We start from the raw sequence: 22,054 nt of genomic DNA, 5'->3' as shown, positions 1-22,054 counted from the left end.
TCCTTGCCTCCTTTTACACACAATAATGTCCTTCAAAAACCATTCCAAAATCGCTTTGCTTCCCAGTGCACGTTCTTCTCTCACATTTGTCATTGTCAGTTTAATAAGATGAAGGGTTGGAGAAAAGAACTAATTGGAGTTCTAGTAAATTGTAGTTGTAGTAAAAATGTCTTAGAATCACACGTAGCTATACAGATAACAAAAAAACTTGGTTTTTGTGATGGAGTATTCCTCTGGCAATTTAAGATGAAGACTATTTCATGCAAAATGCAACTATTATTTTAGATAGAAGATATTTTTCCTTTATCAACTTTCCTTTTTCATTTCTGGAATGTCAACATTCAGCATCATACAGCCTCAGAAACTTGATCATGCCATTTGCAGTAATGAATTTGGTCATCGTGGATTGTAGATAATGTGTTTGTAGCCTTTGTGTCCTTCGTTGACATTTCATTTTCCATTAGTTGCGTATTTTCCCATTTTTGGTAGATTACATGAAATTTTAATCAGATGTACAGTAAGTTAATTCTGATTTTGTATGAAATATTCCTGAGTCTACTGTGGAATCGGACCAGCGTTAGATTCCTTTGCGAGTATAGACAGTTTTCTTATGTTCATGTTCTAGCTGGATCAAATCTACAAAACAAAATTTGGTAAGAAAAACAGCCAGTGTAACTAACCTCCACCACTGATATTAATGGGTTTTCTTATGAAATAATTGGTTTGCCTGTATTTTACAACAAGGCCTACAGCGTGCTGTAGAATTTCCCAATGTGAGTTGTGGTGCACAAACACAAACTAACCACTAGATGATAGTGCTCAGCTGTAGAAAAAATCGCATGCCTCCACTGAAATGTGTCTGCGTGAAGTGGGTGGACCACACTCTGTGTGGTGGGAGCTCAGGTTTATATGATTTAGGTTTGGCGTAGATAAAATGTTAAAATGTATCAAACCAAGGTAGCAGTGGGCTAGCCTGCACAGTTTATAAGGGGAAAACAAAAATAAAGAGCAAAAAATTAAAGGAAGCATATTTACCACAAACAGGATAGGTTAAGTTTTATGTTATGTTTAAGCTTCCTTTTTGTCCCTAGATCACAGCACAGTAGCAATGAGCTGACCAGAGGAACACTTGGACCTTAGACAGCTCTTTTGTGTGACTTTGGGTTTAAATCAAAGGTTCCCAGCCTTTTTTCTATTACTGAGTAAAGTGATGACCCCTGACTAAGTGACATTATGGATATTTCATATTATATTCAACACATATAGAACAACTGATAAACTGTACAATGAACTCTGAGCAGATTATTTCCTGTTAATGTTGCATCAAGTTTTCCTGATATTTTAGCAACTTTTCCTATAATTCTACTATAGCCTACTATATACAATATATACAACTTCCTTTTACCATTTTGTATATATACCTTTAATTTTTTTAACAGTGATGGGTATTTAATAGGCTTCCTTTTGACAAATTCAGTGTTTTCTTTCCCTGATGCTTAGCCATTGTTCTATTAGCTCTTTGGTTCTTTTAACTAAACTTTTCTAATGCAGGACGAGGTGTTCAAAGTTTAGACCTTAAATAATAATCTAAACTTTAACTCCATGCTGAGATATAGGCCTATATATATATATATATATATATATATATATATATATATATATATATATATATGTTTTTTGGGTTTTTTTTAAAGTATATTTTTTTTGGGGGGGGGGTTGCCTTTATTATAGTGACAGCTGAAGGCAGACAGGAGGGGGGGGGGACAGAGAGAGTGGGGATGACATGCAGCAGAGGGCTGTGGGTTGGATTCGAGCCCTGGGCCGCTGCAGCAAGGACTGAGCCTCGGTACGTGGGATGCCAGCTCTACCCACTGAGCTAACTGGGCGTCCATAGGCCTATATTTTTAAGTTTTCTCACACCCCTTAAAATCAAGAAGGCCTCTGAGGCTTTGCTGACCCATAGCGGGGGTCCTGACCCCTGGTGGGGAACCACTGGTTTAAATAGAGGTGTCTGAAATAGCCTAAAATAGGGCACAACAGTAGAGCGAGACAGGCAAGTGTGCAGAAAAACTGGAGAGATGATACGGTAATAATTTAATTCCTTCTGAGCTTACATGTTTGTACCTACCTACTTGTAAGTGCATGACAGTGCAGCCACACCAGGATGATGCCTTTTTAAATATAACACATTTTTGCATGCCAAATTTCAATCATGTTTAACAGCAGTATGTAGCCCATTTTTGTCAAGATAAAACAGTCTTGAGAAATACTTGCTATACTAGTGAGAGTCAGAATTACTTAATAAAAATGTAGTGAATTTATAACAGTCTAGGGCATAATTTTCCTTTTTCTTTTCAAGAAAAGAAGTGGAGTCTGTGCAGTCTGCCCTCTGTATTACTTGCCAGATAGTATGTAAGTATGGCGGGCAAATTGTGGCTGCAGTGTCTATTATACATCTTTTAGCATCCTTAGTTTGTCTTTGCAATGATGATAACTGCTCACTTTATTCATACAATGTCCCTCAAACCCTTGAAAGCGCGGACAGCCGTCCGGAAATGGGACGTGTTGTTTTACGAGCAGTATTTGAACGCAGCACCAGACAACCTGTCAGTCACCGCTCCCCGTTGGTCACCTGACCTAAACTCGAAGTCACGTGACTGATATTCCATCCTCGCCATTTTGCAATGTGGGAGAGAGGGAGGCCACTTTTTTATGGCTAACGAATAAAAAAAAGAGCAGTTTTATGTGTTGAGGACAAAGAGCGTCGAGCCGTTCAGTGTCAGTGAGTATGCTCTCATTTAAATACAGCCACGCGCTCCTCCGTCACTCATTAACCGGAAAGATAATTAAAATGCCCTTGTAACGTTACATTCATGTGTGTAACTGCTAGCACTGTGTGAGACTCGTGTGTCTGTCTGTCTTGTCTGTCTGTCTGTCTGTGGGTTGGAACAGCAGGCAGCAGGCTGTGAGGCTAACTCTTAAGCTAGCAGGTGTGTGTGTGTGTGTGTGTGTGTGTGTGTGTGTCTCTCTCCGTATGAAACTCTCTTCAGCGCCGCAGCAGCTCCACTTCTAGCAGCTAACGTTAGCCAGTGAATGTGGCCCAGTGCTCATTCGATGTTTCAGTGTGAGTTGGGAGGCTGTGCCCAACTTCATTCTACAGGGGGGGGGGGGAAGTGGAGGAAATATTTTTAGACCCTGACATAGTAGGTGCTCATCTGAGACTGGGCTGAAGCACATGATGGCGTCTACAGAGAGGCTTCACTGGCTGCAGTCACATTCAGCCTCCTAGCTGTACCACAGGAGGCCCAACCTTTAGCTTTGCGAGTGACACACTTTAAGTTGTTTGGCAGATTTGTATTGTTTGGGTAAGGCATTTCTACTAAAAGTCCATTATTGTTGAGTGGATTTCTTTTAGATCCAGTGCTAATAACACAAGGTAAAGTGTATCTCCACCCCTCACAGTTCAGAATTAATGCATGTGGTAACCCTTCTCCAAATGTGTATCCTTCTCTTTTGATATTAGTCATACAGATGCAGAAGTGGGAGAAAGAGGAAGGTGAGTTGTGGTTGGAAAGTGAAAAAGAGGAAAGGGTTGGGTTTGCACAGATGAAAGGAATTTAACCACATGATTTGGGACCATTTCCCTCCAGCTTGGTTTGTAAACAGATGCACATGGTGCACGTGTTTGAATTCCTGTCTATTGAGCAGCAGTGGCAGGGCTTATCATGAATGAGTTAGGCTATCACACTTATCATGGTGGTCTTTGGGCCACTTCCCCTTTCTTCTAAACAGGCAATCCCCTCACACAGCCCTTAGTACATGCTGCTGTACAAAGTGTATGTACGGTCAGTTGTTTATTTCTCTTTGGTGAAAATAAATTACATATTTTTTTCCTCACCAGATTTTATGCTTTATCGAGGGAGGTCTTTCAGTTGCTTTCGCCCCGTGTCACTGTGCTAAACTCTCAATGAGTCAGACTGACTTGCCTTTTAACACAGAAGGCTGTGCAGAACTAAAAATCACATGCTCAGTCCTCAGAATACTGACTGATATATTCGAGTTTGAGTTTACTAAGCATACAGTTCACTGTACATGCAACACGTCCTTATTTTAACATTTATTTTATTATTTACCTCGGGGGCAGCATATGTGCTAATTACTTCAGCACCACTGCTATATATTTTAACTGTATGACAGTAATGGAGAGGGGAAAAAAGGAAACATGGATCCAATTCCATCCCTGTTAATTAACTGTCAAAATGTTGCAGTGTAGAGTAGTGTAAATTGTGGTAGTTACAGAACAGGAACTCACAGTCACAATCATCAGCCTATTTTCTTTTATATATGAGGCTCTAGAAATCCTATATATATATATATATATATATATATATATATATATTCACAGTAATACAGTTTATTTTAAAATGCAACAATGATTCAAATTCAGGGATACAGTACTATTGTGGTGGCCTGATAAACTTATTGTATAATGTATTACCTAGGTGTACAGTGTTTTGTGTTAAAGGTTTGAATTCTAACTTTGTTAGTCTTTTAACTCTAGAGCTACATATTGACAATAATATCTAATACTATTAGTACTGAATTGGCTATTCAGTGAATTAAGAACTGTTTTGGTAAGCATCATTGTTAAAGTTATTTATCAACCAGAGAGGCCAAATATCCAAAATGAAGAAGGCAGTGTTTGTCAGTTTTATGTAATTGTAAATTGAATTACTTTGACATGAGCAATTTGAATAAGTTACTGTAGTCTCTGGCAAAGTGTGGCTGGCATTTTTCACTGCTTTCTAGTAAATTGATTAAGTGGGAGAAACAATATAGGGAAACTGTAGACAGATATACTGTGTATCTATATTGACAATAATTTCATAGTGTTACTCTGAGTACTCTTAGTAGTGGTGGGTGTCATTAGTAAGCTCTAGCTAAGCAGGTTGGCTAGAACAGAAGATTGATGATTTGAACATGCCTTTATTTACTATAGACTACTAAGAGTTGCAATTGTTTGTATATGAGTGTGATATGACTGTTGACATGCTCTAGCGCAGGAACCCTGTCAGATACAATTCTGGAGGAAAGATATTTCAAAATATCTCTATCCATATAGTACGGGATCAAATCTGTTTATGTTGAGTGCACCGTATAGCACCAACCAGTGTGCACACTAATTTCTTTGTTCCCTGCTGTCTGCCAGGTCATGGAGGAGATCAGCAATGTCGCTGTACTCATCACACACTCCTCCACTGCCTCCTCTTCCTCCTCTACGCCGTCAGCGCTGGGATCCCTCTCTCAAACCCAAACGCAGCAAGCAGTAGAGGAGTCCCAGAGTTTTCAGCAGAGACAAGCTGCAGATTCTCTCATCCAGGTCATTGAGAAGCTCAGCAAAATCGTGGAAAAGCGGCCCCAGCGCCGCTGTACCTTGGCGGGACAGAAAAGAGCAATCCAACAGGCCTCTTCTGCGGGGGAAGGGGGAGGAGGTGTAGAGGGGACAAGGGGGAGTAGAGGAGGCTCTCCACACAGGAAGATAAAGAGGAACTGTAAGGAGCAGGAGAGCGTCCAGGAGGTGAGATTAGAAAGCAGCGCGGCTGACACCGCTCTTTCTTCACGTGTGTCAGGTGACAGTAACAACAACAACATCCCCTCCCCGGGAACAGAGGTAGCCAGCAAACCCAACAGCAGCGACCACAAGCGGACGGTGACCTGTTATCAGTGCAGCCTGTGCCCCTATCTCTCCCAAACGCTGCCCCTGCTGAAAGAGCACCTGAAGCAGCACAATGAGCAGCACAGCGACCTCATCCTCATGTGCTCCGAGTGTCGCTTTACCTCCAGAGACCAGGGGCAGCTGGAGGCACACGTCAGGCTGCACTTCGACAACGGTGACAACCTGAAGAGGAACCCCACTGTGTCGGATACCTCCAGTGAGCACACAGATGAGGTTTTAAGAAAGCAGGATGGGGACTGGACTGGGAGCAGTGTAGGAAACGAAGTGATCAAAAGCTCAGTGGACGGTTCCAAGGAGTTACCACAGAAGAAGAAGTGGTATAGCTACGAGGAGTATGGATTGTACCGCTGCCTGATCTGCAGCTACGTGTGCAGCCAGCAGCGGATGCTTAAGACCCACGCCTGGAAGCACGCCGGCCTGGTTGACTGCTCCTACCCTATCTTCGAGGATGATGACGGGGCTCCCGGAAGGAGAGAGGCACAGACTGCGGCCAACTCTGCCGGAACCCGGGAGGAAATGGTCGTTCTTTCCCCGGTTCTTCAAGATAAAAGCCTCCAAAAGCTGCCCACTGCCTTCAAGCTCCAGCTGTTTGCTGCTCCGTTGGCTGTCGAAAACAAACGGGATGTGTTGACTCACCCGGTGTCTAGTCTCAATGAAAGTCCAAAAACGGCAGAGGAAGAGGAGGAAAGTGTGTACCCTATCAAAGACCTGACCTCCGAGGAGCCCGTGGTGGAGGTTCACGTGACGACAGAGGCAGAGTCTGAGGTGGAGATTGAGAGTCACCACAATAGCACCTCTGTTGCAGACAGCTTACTGTCATCAGCTCAGAAGATTATCAACAGCAGTCCCAACAGCGCCGGCCATATTAACGTGATTGTAGAACGCCTTCCCTCAGCTGAGGACTCAGTCATGGCGACTAACCCACTCCTCCTCAGCCCAGACGTGGACAGGGACAAGAGCTTACTGGATGCAGAGGAGGAAGAGCAGGACCATGCAGGAGCGGTGAAGGATGAGGTGGTCCCTGGCTGCAGTGCGGGTAGCACTACTGACAGCCAGCCAGTAGGAGCTACTATTAAATCCTCTGTTACTATAAGTAGCGACTCTCCGCGGGATGAAAACATTCCCCCCGCTGGTCGCAAGAGGACACATTCTGAGTCTCTTCGCCTGCACTCTCTGGCTGCTGAGGCACTGGTAGCTATGCCAATGAGGACCCCCGAGCTCCCCACCTCCAGCACCAAGGTAAGTCTGAAGAGCATCACAGCCCAAGCACAGAGCCAAAACACGGGCCAGAAACTCGTAGAGGTGACCCCAGCTGAACAGAAGGCTTCTGAGGTAGAAACAACAGAAGCTCTTCTGGACTTGGAGCTTCACAGCAAGAGCAGAGAGGAAGATTTGGGGTCCCTGGGTCTGGGGGAAGGAGACGAGGAGGGTCCCGCCACTAAAGCCGGCATCAGCCTGTCACTGCTCACCGTCATTGAAAGACTCAGAGAGCGCTCGGACCAGAATGCCTCAGATGAGGATATCTTAAAAGAACTTCAGGACAACGCGCAGTTCCAAAACGGAGCCGTGGCCGGTGTGGTAACAGGGAACGGAGCCGGGAGTTACATGTGTAGCATCCCAGGAATGGACGGGCTGGTCACCTCTCGTGATGGCGGTCTGGTGGACTACATCCCCGGCAGTGATAGGCCGTACCGGTGCCGCCTGTGTCGCTACAGCAGCGGCAATAAGGGCTACATTAAACAGCACCTCCGGGTGCACAGGCAGAGGCAGCCGTATCAGTGTCCCATCTGTGAGCACATTGCCTCAGACAGTAAGGACCTGGAGAGCCATATGATCCACCACTGCAAGACCAGGATGTACCAGTGCAAGCTGTGCCATGATGCCTTCCACTACAAGGTGAGGAGACGGCAGCGCTCACATGGAGCATTTTAATCCTGTTATTCATATCCAGTTATCAGACCATTTAAGTAGTATATTATATAAATATTTTTAATTATCTTCAGAGTTCATTGAGGTCCGTTGAGGTAGCTGGTGTAGTCTCAGGAGTCTTCATCATGATAAAAAGTGCAGGCCATGTTGAGCTGTTTGTCAGTGTAACACTGGCAGTCCACCACTTTGATTCCTCAGGCTCACTCGTACCACTGTGTAATACACATTGATACCACAATATAAAATGACATATTAGAGCAGGAGCAATTAGTCAATGAGTTGAGTAGTTGATGGACAGGGAAACAAACTGCCTAACTAATTTGATGAACTGTTATTTGTTTAGGTTTGTTCCAAGTTAAAATCCCCTTTGCTCCCAGCTTCCCCCTTTTTATTATTTTTTTTACATGCACAGTATATTGGTAAAGTCTTTGTCTTTGCCCCCCAATCACAAACAGGAGTCTTCTCTCCTGTCAGCATCTGTTTTTGTTTCTCAGTAAGCCAAACGGAGTTAAAGCCCAAAGAGAGTGAAATTACCTGTGTGATGTGATGTGATAGACCTTCTTAGTAAGAGATGAGAGCTGGAAGGGCCTGGTGCAGCGCTGCAGTCACAAGTTGCCTGGGTTTGATGATACAGGAGAAAACTATTGATTCCACTGCTATCATGGGACTCCAGCGCAGATCTGCAGCAGAGATTATTCATCATTCATCAAGTTCATCATATCATCTAACAGATTTGCGAGTTAGGCTACTGAAGTTTGTAATTGTGAAGGGTGGACTGTGATAAATACAAATGCAGATCCCACGGGTTTTAAATCAGATTTTATCCACGTGGTCTTTATTTTCTGACGGTTAGATTTAAAAAAAAAAACTAATGCGTATTTTCTTGCTTATAGTATCGCAATATATTGACTCGTAACCCCTGTATTTTGATACGCATCGTATGGCCAGATTCTTGCGGATACCCAGCCTACCTACTGTTTTGCAAATGCATAGTTTCATATTTCCCCTTTTAGGTATTTTATATCTAAATCAAAGTAGAAAAACATCTGATTTGGCTGTTCATTGTTTTGCTAGCAGGTCCAAAGTTGGAAAAAAGTATTTGAAAAAACATTTTGAACGTCAAATACATTTATTGTCATTTCTTTGTGTAGATATCTCATGGTATGTGTGTATTTTCCTTACTCAGAGTCAGTTAAGAAATCATGAAAGGGAGCACCATAGCTTCAGCAGTGATGTGGCAGCCCTCACACCAGTCACTGAAACCGTGGCCATGGTGGAGGAAGCCGAGCGGGTAACGGATGAAGGTAAGACGTGTATTTATGAGCTCATCATGTGTTCAGCTAGGAAGATGTGTGGATATTTAAATAACTAGCTGTTTAACTGTTTTCCTAAATTACAGAATGTGGTATGCAGAAGATGTATAAGTGCGATGTTTGCGACTACACCAGCTCTACATATGTTGGAGTGAGAAACCACCGGCGGATTCATAACTCCGACAAGCCTTATCGGTGAGTTGTTTAAAAACAGAAATTCACCACTGTCACCTCAGTGCAAGCACTAATGCCGCTCACTGACTGATTGTCAGTAATTAAGTGTCCACAGTTCCTGAATGAAGTCTTGAAATGACTGAACTGATTAAACTAAAGGCCTTTGAAGGTCTTAGATTCTTGCAGCAACTTGGCGCAACACAGCTTGGAGCAAATGGTGTAGGGTTTGGGTTTATTAGCATTTTGAATTTGCGGCTGGAAACTTGATTGCCTCTATATCTATATGTAGAGCAAAGCATTTGATGTTACAGGAAACATCAAACAAGGACTAAAAATCACCAGTGATATTTATGATTTTTCTCGCAATATCCTTAACCAATAAACAACGTCCTCAAACTTCTCGTGCTGTAGATCTAATGCAGTGTTTTTCTAAGCCTGGTGGGGTTATATTGTTCTTATTACAGTATTTGTTTGACAGGCAAATCAGCCGTGACTATAGTTTCAGCTGACAGCACATACACACTGTTCTTCCTGCTTTAAAAGTTTGGGATTTTGTTATTTACGACAAACAAAATGTCAACTTCAACCTTTTTAAATGCGGTCCAGTTGCTCCTTTAATTTGTTTTTGCTGGCGTATTGTGTTTTATTATTTGAATATGTTAATGGTAGTTGTAGAAATTACATATGACATTTAGCCATAATGACAGCACATTAATGAAGTAGACACCACTCTCTGCACTTTTGGAGATGGATTGCTCATTTCTTATCAGGGATAACGGGGTATAAGCTCATTATCAGTTTCAGAGGGCTGTAATCTTTTATTTGTGTCTACATATTAGAACTACAATTTAAATTAAATGTGTGCTAAAAATGTTGTTGCCACTATTTTTGAGTTCAGGAAGTGGTCAGTAAATATTACATTTTCAGTTCCTGTTTCAGGCACAGTGCACTAACCAAATAGGTTTCAGTCAATGAGCCTTGCTGTTTTATGTGCCAGTTCCCATTCTAGTGCCTTTACTTTAAGATGTGCATGAGCTGTACTTGTCATTTTAGAAAGGTGCATTAGATGGCAGTACATGCCCGGCAATGCTGTGGCCAGCACAGTGATCTCACAGTGTATGCACAGTCACACTTTCACACACGGCACCCTGGCTGTGTCTCTCTCCACTGCTCTGTATTAGCAGTCGGTCTTTGTGTTAACACAAAGCTGCCGAGAGGTGTGAACACATACAGGTGTTTGCGTCAGCTTTCTTAATGGTGTGCTGCAGCCAAATGTATATACAGAAATACGCACAGAACAGGTTTCTCTCGACTCTGGAAAAGGTCAGGTGACATCTAATTGCTCTTTCTAAGACTGGTCAACCATCCTGTTAGCAAATGGTGTGAGGGCAAAAATAGAGTTGGGAAATACTGGATGATCCAGATATAAATATTTTTAAATGTACTACTTGTTATAAAACAGCCTACATTTTAATACTGATGCCTCTATATAAACCACGTAAACACGTAACAAGTAAAAAGACACTCAGTGATATGTACTTATGCTGCATATAACACTTTTGTGTCTACCTACTTCTGGTGCCTTCTTGTACTACTTCTCTTTTTTGTGCTTTCATGAGGACTCCTTTAAATGATGTTTGAAAATGAAATGTTAACATTTCATTTTCAAGGAGTATTTTAGCTGGAATGCATTTATACTGTAATGTAGACCTATCCATTTCCAACTTAATAATGTTAAAAGAAACCTTTACATCTGAATCAGAAATACAGTGTGGACCACAGCACATTTTCTGTTTTGACTCTGCACTCCAGCACGTTGAATTCGGAAAAAAACTTTGAGGACTTTGAGCTTTAAGTGCAGCACAGAGGGATAATTATATTGTTACTGTGTAGTGCAGAGCCAACGTGACAAAGAATGTGCCAATGCACACCAGCAGCCGTGGAGCAGCACACAGTCCCCTGCTAAAACACCTGTGCAGTAGTTTATTAGGAGTTACAATATATAATTAGTGGAATTGGAGTAAAAGGCCCCAATAGGTAACATTTTCTAGTAATTCTGATTCTTTGTTAGCTCCTCATATTTGGATAGCATAACAATAGGGGTGAAGGCCAACCACAGACTGGACTAATGCTGATATTTAACCCTTCCTTCATCGGTTATTAACAGTGCTGTAATTGGTTAAGAGTGCAGAAATTCCTGTCAGGATTATCTTACAGGGACTGAAGCTCCATTGGTATTCATTCCTCTCCATCGCTGAAATCAAATAAAGTTCTTCTTCTAGTTCTGTGTGACTGTACTGATGCCAGGCACTCAGCTTTTTTCAGTGTGAGATCAACTTTAAAAATAGTCACAGGTGGTAAAGATCTTGAATCTTTTTCTCACAAGACCCAGTTGGAAAGGTAACGCATTTGCTTAATGTATACACATTTACAATGAGAAGGTGACAAACTATCACAGGCTGTTGGTATGCACTTGCTTGTATGAATCTTCTTGTATCCTGTGTAGAAGAGTTAGTGGTCAGTGAATAGTTGTCATTTTTTATGTGCCTGTTTCAGAAAACTAATCGCACAGAAAAGCCACTCCTGTCCCATAATCTACTTCTCTGCTGCACATTAGTATGCACACTGTGTTCCAAACAGTCATATTACTGCTTCCATGTCATGCTATTGCCCTCTCTAACTGCCCAAAGCTGGAAGCAGTGCCTTAAAATGTCTTTAAATTCCTTCAGGCAAGGCCACTTTATTTTCCAGCACAGGCAGTGCAATAATTAGGCATAAAAGTATTTGTTATGATATAGTAGCAATTTCTCTACTTGTATTCCAAAGTGCTGTTGCAGTACTGAGCTTAGCAACTATCAGCCTAATGATTGCAGAACTGTTTTAGTAAGAGTTATGGTAGAAGCTAAAAGTTTAACCCCAACATTCAAGGGAAGAGGGCTGTACATACATAAAACTCTAATTATACAGGGGTAATGAGGATAAAACAGAGATCCAAAGGTTATGGATAATTTCACTTAGTCTAAATATGAAAATGGATCTAAACAATTCCTCTATTGAAACAAGTTTAGTCTTCGGTTGGTCAGATCTATCTTTTTAGTATCCCAGCCCCAGTAAACCTCACATTATAAAGTGCAACTCTTTGTTTTGTATATTATTTTAATGCAAATGGCTATAAATTGAATTTAGCTTCTGTGTTTTATTATTTAACTTATATTTTACTTATGTATTTTTCTATCACTCACCTGGCTACCGCAGTATTTTTGTTTTGTTTTATATGATATTATATTCCTATAATTTAGCTGCTGCACTATTTCATTCTAATTAGATGTTGTTCCATTTGTGTTTTTTTTCCTTTATGTATTATTAACATATTTTACATATTTGTTTGAACACTGTTGGAGGTAGCCTGAGATCTAAGAATTGTAATTGTTATGCAAATGGAAATAAAGAACGTATTTGCCCCCAAGCAAATAAAAAGCAGCAATGTAGAAACATTGTGATGTATTATGTTTTTGAAAGTGACAACTTCCTTGTTTTGCTGTAAATCCCTTATCTCCCTTCTGGCTCCAAGTGTAAAGCAGCAACACAATGACCTCAAAAGGCAGCTTGTAAAGTAGCCACTCCATCTCTGTGTTCACTCTGCTCTCCTTTCTCCGTCCACCAGGTGCTGTAGCTGTGATTTTGCCACCACCAACATGAACAGTTTAAAGAGCCACATGAGGAGGCATCCTCAGGAGCACCAGGCCATGCAGCTACTGGAGCAGTACAGGTGAGAAACATCAAACACACATACAGAGAGGGATGATAAGAATGTACGTTGCACCTCCGAGGGGAGACTAAAGAGCAGTGCCGGGCCAAAAGAAGCAGGGGTAATCTTGGTAGAGGCGGCTCTGAAACGGTTTGTCCGCATTACGTGCACTCTCATGGCGCCAGCAGCCTGGGGACTTGAGAAATGGGCTTCTGATTGCAAGGCCAGCGTTTGGTGGGTGGAGAAAGTGAATGAGGGTGAATATTCTGTCCTCCTTAAAATGTTAAATATCCTCAACCTTGAGCGAGGCACTGATTGCTGATTTCCACTTCACTGAATGCTTGTGCTGTATTAAATACATCATTACCTGCAGTGCTGCAATGTCTATGTTTAAATAAGGTGGAAATGACAGACAATGCCGTTCTTGTGTTAAAAGGGCATTCAAGTTATTTAGCACTGCACTTTCATGAAGTAGGGTGACTTGAGAGAGACATTTAAAAATCCTGATTTATAGGTCTTCTACTTTCTAAGTTCAGGTAACTCATTTACTGCACAGTTTTGGTGACTCATCCTACATCATCGAATCTACATGGACACCATGCTGCACTGTACTAAACCCAATGTGTTTATGTATCCTCTGATGTCAAAAAGAGCTCCCTGAGAACAGGGTGTCTGCGGGGTCTTAAAGTCCAATCCAATAATCTGAATTCTAGGCTTTGAAATGTCTTCTATTCGATTTTGACACGTCCTAAGAATGTATTGGATTAATGACTATAATCGGCTGTCACTAGCAATAAAGGCAATAAAAGGCCAAAAAAATAACTTAAAAAATAAAAATAAATAGGTCTGAAACTGCATTCATAATGGTCTTGCAAAAACTGGTTGCTTGGTGCGCAGCAGAGCTCAGTTGACAGCTTGAAGGAAGTCACACAGGTGAACACACCAGTGTTCATTTGAAATCAAAAAAGTTAGGTGTGAAAGCATCATTAGTATCCAATATCAGTTTAAAACCCCTCACACTTCCCACACTGCAGCTAATGGCTTCTCTTCATCAGCCCCTCCTCCTTTCAAACTCTATTTATAATGCATACTTTGTTTTTGAAATCTGTAGTCTCCTTGGCCAAGCTGTGATAACCCTGAGGATGTCTTTAGGGTGATCACAGCGTATTTTCTGACTTGACAAAAGGACAACTGTTTTCAAAGGCTGAGTATCCCTGACAAGTTAATTATGTTTAACACTGGTGGCGTTCCACTTTAAAGGTTGCAATAAGACAACTTAATACATTTGCTGAAATTTCAAATATATAATTCAGATTATTCCTTTTACCCATGTGCTGTATAGTTTTTAGAACCAGAGGCACAGACAGTCGGACTGACGTTGGTCACCAAAGGCTGGCTGATGGAATTACTACTTTGGTAAATGTAGATGGGCTGAATTCACTGACAGTGGATTTCCTTTGCCTCTTTGTGGTGATTAGTTGTCCTTTTATTTTGTTAACTTAAATTTCTGACTCTTCAAGCATTCGAGACATTATGCATGAAGCAAAAAAACCTCTAGAGGACACAAATATTTTTTTGTTAGAGGAAGGAAATGTTGTGTAATACAGAGAAAGATGGAAACACGCAGAGAGAATTGGACTTGCACCCTAATCCAGTTTTGACAATGATGAAAACTAAGAATTTCATTTTAGGAGATAAAAATACCATCTAATTCTGGACTTCCAGCAGAAGGCACTGGCTCACCGGGATTTTTGTTTTTGCTCAGTGTGATCAAGTCCGCTTCTAAGTCTGTAGAACAGGGATACTTGACTTGCTTTGAAAAATGACTGGAGGCCAGGGGCCAATTAATAAACAAACATTAATAATAATGATCAGATATAATGAATAAACATTAGAATCTTTGATGTGGTAGAAGATGACATGCTGTTCTACCAGGCGGCACTGGGCACTGAAGCTAGCATGTTTTGACTTGTGATGGTTCCTGATATTAGCAACCATGCATAAAGCAAAATAAACACTGGTTTAGGATTGTATGATCTGGCTAAAGTAGAGACAAATGCATCAGTCTATTTTCCATTCAGTTGTTTTCATTGTCAACCTTTCAATGTTTGCCATTCTCACTAATCTTTGCCAAGAGGCAAGTCCAGTTGCAGCAGCCCCACGCAGGTCAGGTTTCTGTGAACTTATCGCAGAAATAAAGTGTCAGCACTTCTGCGCACTGCAGAGATCGCTGATAGGCTAATATGAAACTTCCCAAGTAACAGCCAAGAGACATTATTGAACATTTACTAATTGGTATAAACCAGTGTGACTCCATTTATTTTCCTTGTGGATTAGGAAATGGTTGGAGGGCCCTCTGTCTGGCACCCAGGCCTGTATCACTGAGTAGTACTCAGAATGTGAGTGCACATTTGGAAAACTTTGTAGCAGCATCTCACAGCAGCCTGGTACAATATTGTAGATATGCATGTCGGCACTGGCTGGTTGAGAACTTGATTTTCCTTTCACTTTTAGTTTTCTGATGAACGTGTTCTCACAGTCGGCTCTTATGGGAGAAGCGTACTTGAGTTCTTCATCCTAAATGATATTTGCAACTTCAAGCATTTGAATAGTTAATAAAGACACAATCCATAATTCTTTTCATTTTGACAAACTACTTCACCGGTGTGCTGCAAATCCTATTTCGTCTCTCTCTACTGTGTCTCTGTCTCTGAAGCTCAGTGTCCCCTGTGGAGTGTTGAGTCAGGATGATTCCTCTTGATAGAAAGTAGGAGAAGGATTAGTACAACCTCGGTATGCATATTAAATCAACCTCCACTTGATCCGCTCTCACTCAGCTGCTCATCCTCTCTCCTTTTGTTTCTCTACCATCCTCCCCTCTCTTCCAGGTGCTCTCTGTGTGGCTATGTGTGCAGTCATCCACCATCACTCAAATCCCACATGTGGAAGCACGCCGGAGACCAGAACTACAACTATGAGCAAGTTAACAAAGCCATTAACGAGGCCATCTCCCAGAGCAGCCGGTAAACACATGAACTCAACTATAGTGGTTTCTGTTCTCTGAGTTTCGTACAGGTTTCATTACTGGATTTGCAAATATCTCCAGTATACCCACTGGCAGCAAGCTGGTGGGTAATGTGTACTGTCTGACAACAAGGGCTCTGGTGGTCTTTAATACAGGCGCAGTCTGTTCACTTAATGTTGTTTCTGCTGTTTGTCGCCCACAGCTTTAAATGAAGTATTTTATGTCAGTATTACAAGTTTTTAAATATTGCACTCTATTCATGTACCCTTTCAGTGAACACAAATTGGTAGATGTTGTTACACTGGCACTAACAAGCACTAAAAAAAATCCTATATCTAGCTAACAGTAGTTAAAAACGAGTAGTTAGACAACACAGCACACACACGCCACAGCACAGCGAGTACACTCTTTTAATAACCATATACAATAAAAATAGGACAGACTACACTATGCAGGGCTTCCTAAGAGAAGGAAAAAATCCATACATGTACTCTGTAGTGGTGTTGTCTTGTTTCCCCCTAGTGTCCAGATGTTTCTACCCTGTAAGACCCACACACAACATTCCCAAATGAGATGAGCAGAAGGACAATATTTAGCCAATGAATCAAAAAGGAATCCACTGAAATTGTCCAACAATTTTGAATAGCATATGTGAACTGCATATACAAAGGTCTACATTGCGGTAAGGCACGGAGATGTTTTAACACATGCCGTGGATGTGGTTAGTTGATTATGCTATCACTGGTTTATTTCTTATTTTCGTAAAGTTTAACCTCAACATGTGTTAATTCCTCACTGTAATCTTTAGTTCATATTTTGAAAGGTGCAACATAACTCCAATAACTGTCTGCTGTCTTACAAATATGCACTTCATCACAGGGATAATGATTATTGGCATCTGTCGCCCAGCAGATGTAAAAAACTAAAATAGAACACAGGCAGTTCAAATATATTCCTCATTGGCCAACACTGCCCCAAGAGTGAGATTTATAACTCCGTCTCATCTTGTTGCTGTTGGTAATTCCACCGTTTATTTCCCTCAGAGCTCCTCAGAAGTTGTCCGCGGTGCTGGAGTCGGTGGCAGAGCGCCCCGTGGTGGCCCCGCCCTCAAAGGACAAAGCAAAGGGCTCAGTGGAACCACTGCCAACACCCACATTGACGACAACAACAACAACAACAACAACAGCAGCCGGTCTGGCTGCAGACAGCTCAGGGGCCCTCCCCACATCCACCACGGACCATTCACAGTGGCCCGGTGAATCCACGAGCCCCCAGGGGAGGGACCCGGCACAGCTCCAGTCTCAGAACCAGAGCCAGCCACGCACAGGCCAGCCCCCCGTCCCGGGTCCCGCCATGGAATACTGCGTGCTCTTGTTCTGCTGCTGCATCTGCGGCTTCGAGTCCACCAGTAAAGAGCGGCTGATGGAGCACATGAAGGAGCACGAGGGAGACATCATCAGCATCATCCTTAACAAGGAGCAGCAGCAGCCAGAAGCCCAACCAGGCCTCCAAACAGCAGAGTGAGACGTGCCCCTCCCTCTCTTCCTGTTAACACTGACCCTGCGCTCTTACAGTGATCTGCTGCCCGCAGAAGTATTTCATTGTGTTTGTTAACCTCAAGGCGATTGACGAGGATATCAAGGTGTAAGCATTTCACATCTAGTTGATTGTCATTGTTCAGAATGTTCTGTGGTCGGCTTGGTGTCAGAGGGGTACAACTGTGAGGCTGCTGTCCAACGCAGACACAGCAGAAATGTAAAAAAAAACAAAAAACTATATTATAAATAGTTAATATTTGACATTTAAAAGACACAAAATGTATCTGGAGGGGAGTGATTTTGATTTCAAGGGACAAGTCCGAGCTCTAACCCAAGTCTGAATTTTTTTTTTTCACGATACAGGGACAAGTTCATACCTCACAAAACCACACAATCCCTCACCAGAAATGGAAAAAAAAGATTTGCATATTTTCCAGTCTAATTCATATATTGACCATGAGGCAGCTCTTTTATCGCTACTGTAATATTTAATGTATTTAATCCGACACAATTGAGGATCTAGCTTTGTTAAGGAGGTACATGCACAAATTCACGAATGCCTAAAGGCGTGTATCACAGCTCGAATATGATTGAATATTTATCAGTTTACTTTTATGCATGTTAGTTTCCGTTATGCCAGTTTAAAAAGGCAAATGTTTGTTATTTTTGCGCATTTGTTTTGTTTTTGTTTGTATGAGTGACTGTAATTTTACTCGTTGGATCATTAATCATAAAGTCTTTAGAGGAGAAAGTAATAGTTCTCAAAGGAGGGGAAGTTGAACAGAGCAAAGTGGAAATCAGTCTTTGATTGATTTTGGTTGTTGTCTGCCGGCGAGAGGTATTGGTTTTGGGCATGTTGACAAAAGGAATGATAAAAAGGGAAGTTGGCATAGGTTCGGCTTTTTATTTGAATTGAATGGTGCCTAGATATTTGAAAGCAGGAATACTGCATTGAATCACACCTTCACTTCACTTGTGATTGTGGTGCTAGACTCACTTTAAGAGTTGTCATGTTTTTGTTTTTTTTAAATCCCATGCAATTTATGTTGTATATAAGAACATTTTTATATTAACCTTTACTCTTTTTTTTTTTTTGGTCAGTGTTTTTAAAAACTTCTTTTGACTAGTGTCAAATGCAACTTTAAATGACTGCTGTCCCAGCTAAAAAACAACATGCCTGAAATAATAAGACATAAAAATAAAGCTTGGAAGGCGACGCGTTTTTTGAGGTTTCTTAGCGTAGTCCTCCCATGTCCTCTCATGTGACTAAAGGCATGAGTGTAATATAATTACTGCAGCTCTGATGTGTATAAATCCCCCGCACAGTGTAATGAACGCAAACTTCGATCTACAAAAGCTTCATGTTTACTGTGATGGATTGTCTTGCTGTGTGGAAGTTATTTTTCATGCAGAAAAGAGAGAAATTGAACCCCTAATGTCTCAAATGATGCTGACTGTGCAGAAAAACGAACGAAAGGGGAAAGGAGTACTGGCACAAATCTAACTTATCTAGTCACCCAGATGCATGTTGGGAACAATCTAAATATGCCTCGCACTTTAATTCAAACTGTGCCATTCATTCGGAATACAAAGTAAAAGAAAAAATGATGCGTTTGTGTTGATTTTTGATGCTCTTGAAGCATCACAAAATTGAAATGAACAGAAAATTATACAAAGATTGAAGATAAGGCAGAATAAATTATCCTCTTAAACCAAACACTCAGTGTCAAAGCCTCAACCCAAATAATGTATCATGCAGTCCTGCCATGCAGAACACACTGTCACGTTAGTTCATCAGTATGCCATCCCTTTTCTTACATCCACAGAGGCTGAGGAAATTAAGATAAAATGGAATATCCATAATTCATTCAGTCTGCACGTGTGCGTAGCGTGGTGGATAAAACAAAATGAAATCTCTATCTCAGACCTGTTACCTGGGCTGGATTTCTCATTATCAAAGCAGGTTATTATTGTCTGGCTTTTAATTTACAATTATACGTGGCAGAATTAGATGGTTATATGTCCGAGTTAAAAAAAAAATAAATAAAAGTGGGACTTCAGTTCCCCGTCTGCCTGGTTAACGCGGCATCCGTGTTAATGAGCAGTGAGAGTTAAAGACTGGACCGACCACACACAGTCAGCCCAGCACTCTCCTCTCTGTCATATGGGGATCTGCTATTAATCTGACAGCTCGTAATTATTCAGCTCCAAAAATTAATTCTGGTTAAAGGCCCCCGGTGGAGTTTTTGACCCCCTAGTAGCGCTTTGGAGCTGTACCTCCATGAGTGAGTCCACGAGGACGCACGTGTGCACAGGTCATGTGATACACAATCCTGCCAACGGCTTGACACTGTTCCACTGATCCACAGGTGGCGGTAGTGTTCTGAGATATGCAGCAGTGTGCTAGCAAAGGAGGCTCTTAAAAGCTATTAAACACTGATGTAAACAAAGCAGGGTTTAAAATTTGCTACTGTTTGATGATGGTGGAACTCCACTGCCTCACTTGCGCAAAATGCTAACGGTACTATAAGGCCGTCGCATTTTTAGCCTACTTTATCTATGTTCTTAGAGCTTGGCAATTAAATGACGAGGCTTGCAACATTATTATTGCCACCAAATCCTATAAAAAGTCCAAAACCAGCAGCGTATTAATCCATCCATAAATATTCCCCAGCCTCTCTTGACCCGTCTGTGACACTAGGCCCAAGCCCAACAAAAATGTATAAAAACCTGTTGTAAATGTATACTTTCAATGCAAAACAAAACAAACAAAAGGTTAAATCATTTCCAATAACAGTTTGGCACTGTAGGTTATAGCCTATATATATAACAAGCTGTAAATATACCTGTGTTAATACACTTCAGGTGCACTGGTGACTGTTTCCAGCAGCAGGGCGGTGTAATTGAGAAGACGGTCAGAGGATTTTCCTTTTGAAATGAGAACCAAAATCTACCATTAATACAACAGAAACGGTCGATTTTGGTTTTCCGCTTTTATTAGCAAAGCAAATAAACAGAAGGCGAGTTGTTTTTTTGTTTTTTTTTCATTGTTTAATTCTCAAAACAAAAAATGGAAATGATGTACTTTTCCATTTTTTGTTCCCCTGTTTATAAATGTTGAATGATTTTGTTGTTCTCATTTTAAAACAAAATCTGTTGGCCTCAAACACTGACACTGATCATTGTCTCAGAGTAAACTGCAGTCTTTATGTCCATGGTAATGTAGAGCCCTGTCATACAGTGCGACAGTGGAGCCCTGTGGCACAGAGGAATGCAACACTTCAGGCTTTGGATGCAAAATCAGTACTTGTTAATAGGATCATTACAGTATTATCACCAGTAGCAATGGTGGACAAAGCTACAAAAAATAGCATCCAAACTCATTGAACTCGGTGACTGTACTGTATGTGTTAATTGGGAGTAACCGAATTAACTCAAAACTTTCTGCAATGAATGCATTGGAGAACAGCAATCCAAACTAACTAACAAACTATTTTGGGATTTCAACATAGTAGCTTGGGATAATATTTCAAGACATTTTTAGAAGGTTAGCTTAATCGCTTACAACTTTCAGTCAAATTGTGATGGTATTACTGTAAAGTTCAGCCAACAAGCTGGGAAATGCATCCTGGGTCATTCTCCTGGTGGTAAAAGCATATAGGTCAAGTGGGATTTTGCTGGCAGTGATATATCCCATTTGGTGTCACAAATTGCAAAAGTGTGTCAGCACTGCAAGTGTCTGTTTAACTCCTTCAGAGTATACGGATCTTCCTTGTTCAGTTACATTTCCCTCAGTCAGTTCAAACAACTATACAACTATACATTTGTGCCATATTTGAAAGCAAACAATTGTTTTTGGTTTAGTTTATCGTGCCTTTTGGTTGAAGGTATTTGTGTTGAAGCTACAGCTTTTACCTCTCTGCCAAATCTTCAGTCAAGTATCCAGATGTTCTAGCAAAAGATTTATGTTGATTCAGGCAAAACATAGCGGAAGCAAGCATCTTTATTATTGAGATAACGTTGGGTATTATGTGAACACCTCGGTATGTTCTCCATAGAGGCAAATCCACATTTCCGTTTCATTCGGCAATTTTGAGGCCAGAGAAACAACAACAAAGCAAGAATGTGAAACGGCCCTTTCTTACATTACTAGCTATTTTACCTAGTAATGAGCTCAAACACTTGGTACTGTATTTTTAATTTAAGTGTGTACATACTGTAGATGAAGACTGCAGAACCTTAAAACTGACATTTTTTAAAAGATAAAATCTATTTTTTAATGATATTGTAAAAAAACAAAACAATCTAGACAAAAAAAAATAAAGTTTTAGATATAATTTTGGCTCTGATCTTATTTACTCCCAGTATATTTGAGGAAACTGACGGTTTTAAGCTAAATGAGCTGTGTGCATTTAAGCCCAAAGAGGTGGAGAAGATAGAACATGTCTATCCTGATTTTTGCTCATATTTTGTAATGGAGGTTCAGGAGTGTGATGCTTGCTTTATGTTTATTTATTTTTAGAACTTCATGGGCTTTATTATGTCACTACTTTGCCATTGTATTTTTGGTAATAAAGACTGAAAAATAAA

The 22,054-nt window shown here is 41.1% G+C and overlaps 1 protein-coding gene across 2 annotated transcripts; it reads left to right on the top strand.

Moving 5' to 3' along the window:
- The first annotated feature begins 2,648 nt into the window (after positions 1-2,648).
- znf507 (zinc finger protein 507) lies at positions 2,649-22,054 on the top strand. Of its 2 annotated transcripts, XM_051379454.1 has the most exons (8): positions 2,653-2,782; positions 3,524-3,556; positions 5,210-7,633; positions 8,853-8,970; positions 9,066-9,174; positions 12,818-12,922; positions 15,790-15,924; positions 16,970-22,054. In XM_051379454.1, the coding sequence occupies exons 3-8, from the start codon at positions 5,213-5,215 to the stop codon at positions 17,448-17,450; spliced, it is 3,369 nt and encodes a 1,122-aa protein (XP_051235414.1). In that variant the 5' UTR covers positions 2,653-2,782; positions 3,524-3,556; positions 5,210-5,212; the 3' UTR covers positions 17,451-22,054. The 2 variants fall into 2 exon arrangements, with proteins under 2 accessions (XP_051235413.1, XP_051235414.1); XM_051379453.1 differs by lacking the exon at positions 3,524-3,556 and having other exon boundaries at positions 2,649-2,782.

This window comes from Dicentrarchus labrax, unplaced genomic scaffold, assembly GCF_905237075.1.
Source record: "Dicentrarchus labrax unplaced genomic scaffold, dlabrax2021, whole genome shotgun sequence".
Lineage (NCBI taxonomy): Eukaryota > Metazoa > Chordata > Actinopteri > Moronidae > Dicentrarchus > Dicentrarchus labrax.
This window is presented reverse-complemented; position numbering and strand designations above follow the sequence as displayed.